Consider the following 13,235-nt stretch of genomic DNA (forward strand, 5'->3'; position numbering starts at 1 on the left):
TCTTTCACCAGTTTAACAATAAGTTGTTTTTTTTCACCACGTAATGCACAAAAGAAGGCTACAAAGGACCTGCAAGAAAAGGGCATAAATGCTTTACCAATGACAACAAAGACCAAGATCTGATTGGGAAGATCTCACATAGGAAGTCAATGCATTACGCCATGGCAGTTGTCACTGGTTTGTGTGTGTGATTTCCAAGCTGAAGGACATGCACCTGAATTCTGACTGGTGAAAAGGATGAACCCAATTACCGGATACTTCAAAAAAGTTCACAGTGCTAGACAAGGAAAGTTAATGCAATAGTTTACAGACAGTTCCAATACTAATTTCAGAAGGAAATGTGGGTTGGTCCTAAGCTGAACCACTCCTTGTGAAGACCTAGGCAAGGACCTCAGCTGCTAGATCTGCAAGTTGGTGATACTAAGGAAAAATGTTTTCTAAGAAACAAAATTCAACAGCACTGAATAAGCAGGACAACACACAAGAAAGCATGTTTATTGATCATGAAGTTCAACTCCCATGGAAGAATTCTTCAAAGGAAGAGATGCAGAACCTCTTTTTAGGAGCTGCCAGACCTGCTGATATTGTGCCACAATCTTGTCTTCTGTGTGGCTGTAAAGGGTAGGAAATGACTCACAACGGCACAATAATAATTAAATAGCTGAAGTCTTAATACACAAGCTTTAGAGAGGTAAACAAATTGCAAGCTACCCAAATGGGGGTGGGGGAGTAGAGGCCATCTCTCTGTCCAAATGCAGAAACTTTTCCACATGGCAGAGTATACTTGTTAGGCTTCCTTGCAGCTTCAGTAATTTCTCATACCCCAGCTAGATCATGTAAACAGGATCAGCAGAGCTACAGCAAGACCCAGAAATGACGACCAATTTTGGCCCAACCATGTGAATCATCCTTGGCTAAAACAGAAGGATTTCCTGCATCTCTAACAGCTTGACACCCATCAATCTCAGCCACTAAAGGGCGACAAGGATAATTGTTTTGTTTTTCTTTGAAATCTGTGATGATGCCTGGAATCTAAAGAAAAAGAGGGAAGGTGTATAGCAATCTTCTACCCACCTTTAACAATCACATTTACTCTGTTAGTAGAGAGATCAATCTCTATAACATCACATTTCAGGAAAAATACAAATCAAATACAGCTCCAAGACAGGACTAAAAAAGTGGCTTATAGAGTTGTACAGCACAAACATTCCCTATGATAAGAATGTCTAAAACAGTAATGTCTGTTGTCTGCGGACTACTCACATAGACGCTACCAATATTGAAAGAGAAGTACAAACACATCCCCCTTGCACATCTGGCACCTGAGAATGGACTAGTTACTACACTGAATAAGGATAGGCCTCAGAAGTAGCTTTTCCACTTAAGCCGTGAGGACCAGGAAGACTGCAAGTAGCTCCAAACAGTTATTGGTGGAGCATCCCCCTTCTTCAGAGATGACTATTTCCTCTGAAATGTGGAGGAAGCAAGATGCGTTCTCTACCTATTAGTGGATCACGTCAGCACCTTTAACAGCTTCAACTAATGAAAGGGAAGGTCCAGTTGAAGTATTGTGGTGAACGCCCTCAACAGTATGGCAAAGGGGGTCTAAATACAAGGTGGTAATCCAAGAAAACACAGTAACTCAGCTGCCAATACACTGCAACACCCTCATTTTTAGGCATGAAAATGGCATCTTGAAGACTGTGGTAACTATTAGGCCAAGAAAGCACAGGAGGGTCTGAGGCAAGAACCACTGCTGTGGCCTTACCCAGGTTAAGGTCCATGATCTCCTGTCCCATCTGCTTGGGTAGGGACAGATAGCACTATAAAAAACAAAATGATCTGCAGATATATGCAACTATGAAATGGGATAACAGATTTTTTCTTCCAGCTAATGGCCACCTCCAGGAACTGTGACCATGGGAGGATCTGCTCCAGGAGCAACACTACACAGTCTCTCTGTAGGTCCACTGTCAGCTAATTACTCAAGCAGGGGAACAAAGAAAGCTACTGCCTTTGCAAAGCTACACTGACCAGTACCAAAGTTTAGTAAACATGTTCAAATGGCAGTACTTTATACTGAAAGTAGCTTCCAGCCAGATTAAAGGAAATTAACTTCCTGTGTTGATTCAAGATACCCATATACCAAAACTGTCCATTATTGTTCACTGACAACATCCAGGTGCCCTGCAGTAGCAGATGAATGAACCCACAAAAGAACGGCCACTTCTCGGAACCTGACATATCAGATATGTTCAGTGACATCACTCGGGACCAGGAAGAGAAAGAAGCATTTCATCCACTTCTGAACTAAGAAAAGCATAAATGTAACCATTGGGTCTTACTGTGATGAATGGAGATAGTATCACACCCCAGAGCTCTGCAGAGATGGGTTAGTCTTTCTAGGAAAGAACCCAAGAGCTCTAAGACATGGGTGACAGACCACATCAAGAACCCATTGGTTCTCTGCAATGGCTTTCTTCAAGATGGGACAAACTGATAGCCCCTCTACAGGTATTCTTGGATGATCATCTAAATTGCAACAGCTCTGACACTGAGGTTCTCCCCTTGGGGGGTTTTGAAGAGACTCCAGATAAAAGTACCATCAAGCAGCTACAAGTAAAAGTTCCAATCTCATTCTTGCATTGATTGCTGTAGTAACTCAATCTGGCATGAAATAAAAATTGAGATTCCCTTATTCTGGTTCAAAGTAGCTTTACTGAGAAAACGAATACACCTTGGCAGATGAGTGCTGTTGATCTGAGTACAGCAGTGTGGGAAACTGGTTTAAACACCTTCACTAGAGGCTTAAACTAATTATGCATTCAACAGAGAATGTAGCAGTAACAAATTCTATTGGTCAGAGTGATAGTACATTCACTAGCAGCTTAAATTAATCAGAGGATGTGGCAGTAACAAATTCTATTGGACAGAGTTATAGTAATCTAGAAGTGAAAGGACTGAGTAAGAAAAACAAAAGGAGGAGGTACTAATCTGGGCTATGTATGGTGATAGAGAAAAAGATAGGGCTTTGTAAAATCTTTTTGAGTCTTAAAAGTTAAATAGTACATTAAACATTAAAAGACTATTAAGAAAAAAAAAAACAAACATAGGTGTGATCAGCGCTTTTGTATAAAGCTTCATCCAAACTGCCAAGCAAAAAGGATATGCACTTTAAGAACATTAAGAATGAGCATTATTAATGGTTGAGTAAACACAAAAAACTGAAAGATTAAGATTTTTAACAGTAGGTAAGGTGGTGCAGTTTCCTAAGGTTTAGGAAACTGCTGATGGACATTAGGGTGTTCTGTTCTGGTATGGAGCAAGCTTAGAGTCTTATTTGCCATTAGAGTTCTCTTTTTTTCCTAGTAAGTTGTTTTGTGGGCCTTGTAATTCTTCTTTCTGAATCCTAGTGATCACATGGAAGTAGCTTTTCTAGAAAACGGACCTGTAGGGACTTTCAGCTGCAGCTTCTGCATCTACATGAGCAACAGTACAGGCTTCACAAATCCTCACAACAAACAGCCAGGAGCAAAACAAATGCAACAGGTCAATCCTGGTCTACAGAGCACAGTGCACAAGATGCCAAGCCTTCTACGTTGGAAAAACTACAAATAAACTTAAAACCCAAATAGTCCGGCACCTCACAGACATCTGCCTACTGCAACCTAAACAACGCAGTTGCAAGACACCACAAAAAAACAACCTGGACATAATACCTTTACCATCCTTGTGATCAGAATACAAATATATCTTGTAAGTTTTTTTCTTGGTAACAGAAAAGCAAGCAAACCAACAAACTATAAGATAACTACTTAATAAGGAAACAATACCTCACTAGCAGATAATTTTCTATGCAGTACTACTTACATGTTCGTAACAATGAAAGGAAACAGAGGTGCAATAATGAAACCTCAACATCAGTAAATGGAATAGCTGCAAATTAAAATGTTTACCTTGACATAAGCTGGTGCAAATGACATCACATACCATCGGATAGCTTCTTCCTCGAGGTTTTTAACTTGAATATGTTCTTCTAAAATGAAAAGGAAAGAGGTGATTCCAGAATGCCAAGTAGTTACTGATAAGCACAGGCAACAATCCTCTTACTACCAGCTAATGGTTGTAACTACATTCATTTCCCAAATCTGTAAAAAAATGATAAAAATGCCATCCATCATGCAGAACATACATCAGGTATACTGTAAAAAAAAAAAAAAAAATTACATATACATACCAAGTACATGTCCATGTGCTTATATTTTTGGGGTGTGTGTGTATATTTATTTTCTTGGCTTAAAGGGAAAATCAAACTAGGTAATACCCATTTTCAGGATAGACTCGGGTATAAAAGTTCCATTTGCTTACATTGCATTATACTAAGTTCCAGTCAGAGAGAAATTACATTTCTGTTTACATTTATACACAAACAGATACATATAAATAAAAGCACACAGACACATGGCCATGTTTTTATATATTCATACACCAACTAGCAGAAAAGTGCATTTTCAGTTTGTGTTTTTTTGGCCAACTGGAAGAAGAAACTGCGACTCAATGGGGGTATACCACAAAAGCAATACCTTCTTACTCCACAAAGGGAAGGAAGCTTGGGGTCAATTATATTAAGTTCGGGAGTGGAAGGGTAAAAAGTCAAGTGTAGGGAGGTGGGGGGCAGTTGGTTTCTTCCCCCCTTAAAAAGTTTTAAAATCTTGAAAGGCCCATTTCAGCTAACTGGTTTAATTAGAAAATGTGTTACTTGATCAGCTTTAGCCCTAGTACATTAAATCCCTTTCTGAATGGCTCTACCACCATGGAGAGCTACCCAGCATGAGTCTTCAGCAATTAAACAATGTCATGCTTGTGCAACTTTCATGGTGTTGACAGTGACAGAAAGCTTTCTGAAAAGCTCCATTTAACCTTCATTCCATTCCTACAGGTAAAAGTAAAATCAGCATCGAGAAACATGAAAGAATGACATAGCAAAAACTCCAGGGGAAAGGAATAATGTTAGACAGACCTGCTGGCCAAGAGCCATCGAACAGAGTTATAGTAAGTCCCTATTTAACAAACGGTAGTTATATATCTACCACAAAGATGGAGCCTTTCATCCTTATCTGATACAACTGATGGGTCCTCGAGCCACTTGTCAGATCGGAGCAGGCAAAACTAGTGCTCCGCTACGTTTAAATGTTGTCTTTCCACAATGTACTAGTGTGTGAAGTTACCTCAGAGTTTGTTGCCAAGAATAAAAGCAAATAATTTATATACACTAGCAGAAATTATATGAAATGTACTACTGGTCCTACAGAATGGCAATTTAGATAGAGGAAGGAAAGTTGCATCAGATGGATGTGGATGAAGGATCCAGTGTTATTGTAATTGCATAACTACTGCATCACATTCATTCCCGTCTGTCCAATCTGCCTGATGGATCAGAATCCCCCATCTTCAGGGAACGTGAGTGGAATCAAGACAGGAGAGCTTTGAGGAATGTGGCTCCAAAGGAAACCCTAGAGCTCAAGATAGCAACCAATTTGTAAAGCTTAGCAAAGTACTGCAGATCTTGCTGCTGCTGCACAAATCTTATCAATAGTGGAATTTCTAAAGGCGGCAGTGGAAGTGGCAACAGACCCCATGGAAAGGGTTTTGGGTTTTGCATGACAAGAAGCAACTATGAGCTAAGTAAATGTATAATACGCGCTCAAAAAGCCACCTAGAATGGTGGCTTTAGACACTCCTGAATGAAGCTTATTATTTGCAAATTAAATGAAGTTGAGAGCCCTTCCTGAAGGGTCTGATTTTAATTAGGAAGATCCTCAGTTGCCTATGTAGATCCAAGGTATGTAAAGTATGGTCACAGTTACTTAAATGGCTTGGAAAAAATACTGGCAAAAAGACCGTCTGGTTTATATTTGCATTGTAAGCCACCTTGGGGGCAAACAAGTGGTTAGTAAGCTGAAACATCCTGTCCTTGTGGAAAACCCAGTGGAGAAGACAAAAAAAAGGAGCTTGTAACAACACTCTTCTGGTAGAAATAACAGTGTCCAAGAACAAAATTTTCTAGGAAAGAAATTTTGTGGTGAAGATGATTATGTTTCAACAATGACCAAGTTAAAGCTTCTATGACAGAGCCACATTTGAGGTTAAGATAGCATGCCAGGCAAAAGACAAACACAAGGCTTTCTTTAGCTATGTCTGCAACCTCAAAAAGGCAGCACACGGTACTTTGTAGAACTGACTGTAAATGGAGCCACCTACACCGAGCTGGAAGATGCAGCAAATCTGCTGGCTGACAAATTAATCTCCAATTTTCAATGTATAAAAGATAGTGTCAGCGTATACTGCTAGATGTACAGAGTAAATTGATATAACCCTACTGGAGGCTGAATGTCAGGTGTTAGAAAAGACAGAACAGCAGCAAATTTTCAGATTCCAAGGGGAATATGCCCTTGAAAAACTCGACACCAAAAATCTCTTCAGAATACCCTCTAGTGAAAGATATTTTGCACTAAGGCTCAAGCATCATGTCATGTATAGAATAACCAAAGTTAACCATACTGGGAAACTACTTTATACAGAGAACAATATTTTCAATGCATTTGCTGTGTATTACAGTAAGTTATATTAGACAGATGGCATATATGAGCAAAAGGATAAATATGTAGTTTGCCTTTTAGAGGGTTTGGATCTAATTAAGCTAACTCTGGGACAGGATTTTTCACTTATTCTCCTTTACTCGGCACCAATACTGACAAACTTCCAACGATTTCTTCTTTCAGCTTTTCCCAGTTAGGGGTCGCCACAGCAGATCACTTGCCTGCTCATGACTGGCAGTAGAGTTTTACGGTGTTGAGTTGCCAGCCCGGCGCCCAACCTTCCACGGTAGGCACACACACGCACTCACGCCTAGGGCCAATTTAGAGTGTCCAATCCACCTAAAGCATGGACTGAAACTTCCAACTAACAACTAAACAAACTTGAGCAGTGCTATAAGAAGGTTGCAAAATTTCCAGCCAACCTCCCCAACAGATCACATCGCTGGTTGACTCACAGAGACCTCCAGAGGCTTGAACTACCTTACCAATTCAAACACTCCCAACTCTGTACACCCCCCCCATCCTTCACAATCTAAAACCAAACGACTGTCCATCTCTAACCAACCTTGTACAACCATACCAACCACCCAGAAGCTTCTGCTCTTCTAACAAAGACCTTCTACACCTCAAAACCTACTCCCATCAAATGTCACAAATATGGAACACAATTCTCCCCCCAACAGTAAGATGGGACTGCTCACTAAAGTAATTCAAACTACAAGTAGTCTCATTCAATCAACTCCTAGCTCTGTAAGTGAGCTGCATCAGATTTGCACAGCACTCTAGTTCAACTCCCTCCATATCCTCCTCCTACCAGCACTGTGACTCACTCTCCTTCCCTTTGGTTATATTCATTTAGCCTCAAGTTCCTTCTCATCGCCTATTTCTCAACTCCAGCTCTCTCACTACTACACCTCCTCTAAGACTTGTTTACTTTCTGTTGAAAACAATATGGCTGTCTGCATACTTTATCAGAAGTGAAATGCAGGTCTCCCTCTTCTGAAACATGCTGTAAAGACTATTGTATATTATTGCCTTTTAAATGGTAGTGTCACTGTATATTGCTGTTTGAACACTGATGCCTTTCTTCCCATGATTCCTCTGAAAACGTGTTCTATGAACAGTTGGACTTTTCCGGTAAACAAAAGCAATAAATAAAATAACTATAATAATGAAACGAGAAAACTGTACATAAAAAAATAAAAATATGTTTAAATTTGTACATTTTTTTTAAACTAATAATAAGGAAATGCTAGGCGACTGGTAAAGCTTTCCAAAGAAGTCAAGTTAATAAGTAAATTGGAACAGATTGTAGCCTGGATGGAATAATATATACAAATGATGTATAAATATAAAGAAATTATAACATGAAACGAAAGGCTAAACTTAGCAATAAATACATGAAGGAGCATTTAGCTGTGGTCTGACATCATCCCTTCACAATGACAAACAAGAATGTGTTTAGTTGGAATACAAGGGAATTATGGAAGGAAAAAAATATGAAAGAGCTTGAGGCTGAGAGAATTAGCAGATGGCTGGATCAGATCACACAAGCTATTTGGTACCCATCAGATAGGACAGACTGATGAAACAGGTAACTGAAGCACTATCACAGAAATGTCAGCTTTACTAGCAATACACATTTTTATGTGGGGACAGAGGGAGCTCTCATGAAAGACATCTTGCACACACACACTACCCTAACAGGAAATCCAAGAGTAGCATTTGTCTATTTAGTGCCAAGTGTCAACATGCAGATGACTGCGCTGGTTCTTTACCATTAACCAACTGTGCACAGGATATTCCAGATTTGCCAAAGATGCATAATCCTTTCAGTCTTCAACAAGATTCTGCATAACCAGTGTCCATTCACGTGGCTATATATAACCGGCGTAAGATAAAGAAATCCAAAAAAACAGCACTTCTAGGTCAGTCTATTTTGTCATGTACCCTATATGTCACAAAGTTGAAAAAGGTTAATTATGATTATACAAGTGTTAAACAAGTTAACCCAAGTACCTTGGAAAGGACTACTGAAAAAAAGGTTACTTTAAAATATACATGCTGATCTGTAGAGAAACTTACTAAAAATGAACAAATACAAATTATTATCTCCCACTCCTTTACAAACAGCATTTCATGTTCAACAATTACCTGAACAGGAACCAGATGCAGTTGGAGGAAATGTCAGCATCTTGGGCATAATCTCAACTCTTGCTGCAGGTGATTTAGAGAGATGTTTAGCTATGTTTACAACCGGTGTCTCCAGATTTGTTGGAAGATCATCCTGCTTGGTATCTACAGCTGTTGCACAGATATCTTGAGTAGCATCTTCACGTATCTTGACTTTAATGATCTTGAAAAACACAAAACAAAATAATGTTAAAAGCTAAATATACAGTTGAAGAAAAATGTTAAACACTATCAATTTCTAGCAAATGACCTGATGATAGGATACCCATCATTTTTTTTGTACTCTGGTGAAATTACAATTCTGTTTTAAGATAATTAATCAATAAAGACTGGTGACCACATTTCCAGGACAAAGAATACAGCTTTGTGCTCTATAGCAACACTCCTTTATGGAGCTTTTCCATTACATAAACTTCAAAATATAGCACTATGAAACATTTATATTTAGCATATACTCTTCTCTGTATATTTTTACTTTTGCTGCATTTTCTTTCTGGTCAGAACCTGAAAACGTACTGGTTCACTGCTCTATGCTACTTATCAAGCAGGAAATAATGCAGAACAACAATGTTATTGGGTAGGCACTACTACTGACAAACAATGAACCTTTGAAAAAAAATCTGACATCTCCAGTGGGATTTAAAAAAAGAAAAAAAAAACAGGAAAGATGAACTATTACCAACAACAACTTGAAGTTTACACTGTTAAATATGCAAGCAGAAACCTGATCAGCTTTTAGAGAATTCCAACAGTTGAGGTAAGATTGAAAACACAAGGAGTTATGATAAGAATGTATGCTATAGCCAACATCAAGTGGGCTCTTCTTGCTGGATACAGCCAGACAACAGCTAAGCAGCAACAGTTCAAAAGGCTGAGTGCCAAAACACCAAGCTATGAAAGATCCCCAGACAAATCTTAGCTTAATAGTGCTTGGTGAAGATGTGAAGTAAGGAGGAAATAGCCATAGCAGACATATACAAGGGTCTCATTCTTTAGGTATTCAATGGTAGCAATCAATCTCCTCAAACGGCCACTAACAGCACAATTTTTAAACAAGTAGTGAGGGACTCGACAGCAAAATATAATGCAGAAGGAAATCCATATGGAAAGGGATTTGCCTGATGAATGTTAGTTCTTCCCTCTCCAGACCATCGATGAAAAACAGTTAGCTGTTTGCTCTTCTTAAATTCAGGCATGCCCTTAAAGTAACAGATGAGGTGATAGTGCACATCTAAAGTGTGAATGTCTCTCTCTCTCTCTAAATGAGAGCTTTCAACTCACAGCAATTACATGCAGAATTAATAGCCACAAGAAAAATGTTCTCCAAATGAGTCAGTATGAACTACTAACTGACAAGCCTGTAAATCCCAGAAGTCCCACATAGTGGAGGGGTTGTGGTGCAGAAATGCAGCATTCCTTTAAGGAAAGCCCGACCAGTCAAGTGCTGCACCAAAGTCTTTCCCTCCCAAAGGTCAAAAAAGGCAAGAAACTGATGGAACAAGCACCCTAACTTTGGAATAAATAAGGTGCAAATCATACATGCTTCTTCTGAAATGTAAGGCTCACACAAAAAAAAAACTGACTTGAGGTGGGAGTTATCTGATACTATTTTGCTCAAATGGAGAATCTTTTCAGTCCTGCAGAGTATCTGTCTGACAGAAGGTTTCCTGGCAGCCTCACTCATTGCTAACACCCGCTGGCACCAACGGACAGACTCTCAAGTGGGGACCATACGTCACCCAAAAAAGGGACCCTCTTTGAAAATAACCAGGAGTGTTTTACATAATGACAGGGACCTAAACAGCCTGAAATCACTCTTTTCTTGGCTTCAAAGATAACACACATTAGTTCTGATCTTTTCTCTCTAACTTTTAATAAGGCATAATAGTAGCAGGAATAGAGGGAGAGCATAAATGCATTTCCTTTATCACAGGATGGAGAAGGTATTCAACAGTAACCTCCCTTCTCCCTGTTACACTGAGCAGAGGATGACATTCTCCAATATGGTGAACAAATCAATCCCAGGAGGATATCAGTTCTGGAAGACCAGACAGATATTGAATCTGCTCCTCCTTACAGGGTCACCATCCAGAACCTGACATTCAGATGTGCCATTTAAGACACTGAAGTATACTGTAGGAAAGAAACCAGTCTTCTTTCAGAACAAAGTGGGAGCAAAACCTTTGTCATAGTTCTAAAGCACGCACTGTATCCTTTTCACCAGTTTGTTGAGACTATTGCTTAGCAATGTTTTTTTCTGGGTAAGAAACTAAGGGATCCAAGAGATTACCACATCCAGACTCTTATTTTTAGTGAGGGTAATTCAAGCCAGAGAAATTTCTGAAAAACAGTGGCTCCATGGGCATTTCTAGATTACAGTCAGGGCTGAAACTAATAAGCTTTGGAGTAATACTCTTGGCCGACTTGGCCAGCACTGTGGCAGACAACACCTGATGCATGACAACCTTCCTTATGCTGCAAGGAGGCCTCGTTTTCAGGTCTGGTCAGGCCTAGAAAATAGGGGAGAAAGAATTGAAAGGGACTTACAGTGCTCTCTACAGTGGACAGGGCCTGCTTCAATCTCATGAGGTTAGCGCATTCCAAAAAAAAAGCTAGCTGGGCAAAATATCAACCCTGAAAGAGGTACCCAGGTTGGAATACTTGAGCGCCTCCTTAATACTGGACAGCTTCAGCCAGGCCATCTTGGAGTGGCACATACCTGTGCTTGTACAGTCCTACCTACACAGACAGCACAAGCAAAATTACAATGGGCCAATATGGAAGCCGACGCCAACTGTGGAAATCCATAACCATTATACTCCTTGACTCAAGCAGTGAGGGAAGATCCACCAATGTCTTGCTCATTATGGAGGACCAGATCTTGTACAGGTGAGATAAACACAAGAGATCTCAAAATGTCTCCTACCCATCATATCAAGGGTCATAGTGTGCATGTATGGGGCAGCACAGCAAAGTGCTGTGGTCTCTCTGACCTCCTTGGACCACTATCGGATCCCAAGGATGTGTGATCATATCAATCCAGTCAGCAAAAGGTTCATAGAAACTGCTTTCTTAGGGAAGCAGTAGCAAAATTTGGGTGCTTCTAGGTTGCATACATGTCATCCTTGATTACTGGCACCACTTCAAGTGTCAGTGGCACAACAGGTAGTACATTTGCCTTTGGTGCAGAAGGCTGTGGGGCTCTACTCCCAAACAGATAAATGGATTCCTAACAATGGTTACTGACTATTAATTCTTGAGCCTCACCTTCCTTTAACATTGGCATAGTTAAGTATTCCATAAATATTTTCAGTTGTGCCTTTCCTTGGTTCCCTATTCCTCTGCTTTACACACATTTTCATAGAATTTCCAAAGTATTTCTAATACCACTACAGGATTTCTGGTCAGTTTTCTTGTCATAGGCTCCTTAAGTTTGGCAATGAACCTTTCAACTTTGCCGCCTTATTCATTGTGCTAAGAATTTTAGTGCTCTGAAGTTATCCCAAAAAAAAAAAAAAAAATTAACAGCAACCTTTTGTAACTCATGCATATTACCCAAGTACTTGCTTATTTTACATTTAGCACCAGTCAATTACCACTCCACTTATTCTTGAAATTTCCTTCTTGTGCAGTACTATAACCTTTGTCAGCACCTCTGAATAATGCCTTTCTTTTTCGTATATCTCCTACAGCTAACCATTTCTGTAAACTACGTTTTCATTTTATCCCATTCCCTAGACATTTCTTCAGAAAGGATAGTTGTCTCTCAAGTCATTTTCATTACCCATCCCTTAAATTTCCCTCTTGCTACAGATTAGTAAAGGGCCAGTGTTGCATTTTTAGTTCATTACCTGCATTCTTTATCTTAGTCTTCATTGGTGCATAATCTGAAATAGTTCTTGGGTGTGTTTCAAAGCTTTCAATTAAATACCCATGCTCCTGTGAAATAGTCTAGCATAGTTATTTCAGACTGAGGAATTTCTTTACTAGGAAAGTTCAACTGGTTTAGAAGCCTCTTTTCAGCAGAGGCCCAGGGAGAAAATCTCCATAATACTACAATCAATAGTTAAGAATAACAGTAGGAGTCACACATCTAACCAACAAACACTGCCAGAGAATAGTACACTAAGTGTGAATGAGAAAGCTAGGTATCAGTCCATAAACATGGACAAAGATGCAGGTGATTTATTAATATCTGTAAGAGAGACAACCACGTTACAATAAAAAATATTTAACAGCTGAGTAAAAGAGGAATTAATTGACCCAAGTGCCAGAGTTGAGTACATATTGGGAACTGATAGGCAGTGAGAGAGAGAACTCTCAAGGTACACATTTGAGAGAGATCTCGATAGTTGAATGTCAAAAGTCCAAGTTGTTGCAAATAAGCAGAGGTAGGATAGTGAGAGTTCATTAGTAATGGTGGGAAGGAGTGGGTTGAGTATT

The 13,235-nt window shown here is 39.5% G+C and overlaps 1 protein-coding gene across 1 annotated transcript in view; it reads right to left on the bottom strand.

Annotated features, from left to right (window-relative positions):
* The window catches only part of LOC122797744, a 1,403,591-nt gene that overhangs the window by 217,040 nt on the left and 1,173,316 nt on the right, over nt 1-13,235 (bottom strand). Inside the window, exons 19-20 of the mRNA XM_044066269.1 lie at nt 8,754-8,955; nt 3,957-4,036 (exon numbers count right to left, since the gene is read on the bottom strand). Of these exons, the coding sequence (XP_043922204.1) occupies nt 3,957-4,036; nt 8,754-8,955 (282 nt within the window). The remainder of the gene's footprint in view (nt 1-3,956; nt 4,037-8,753; nt 8,956-13,235) is intronic.

This window comes from Protopterus annectens, chromosome 3.part1, assembly GCF_019279795.1.
Source record: "Protopterus annectens isolate FY-2018-M chromosome 3.part1, PAN1.0, whole genome shotgun sequence".
NCBI classification, from domain to species: domain Eukaryota; kingdom Metazoa; phylum Chordata; order Ceratodontiformes; family Protopteridae; genus Protopterus; species Protopterus annectens.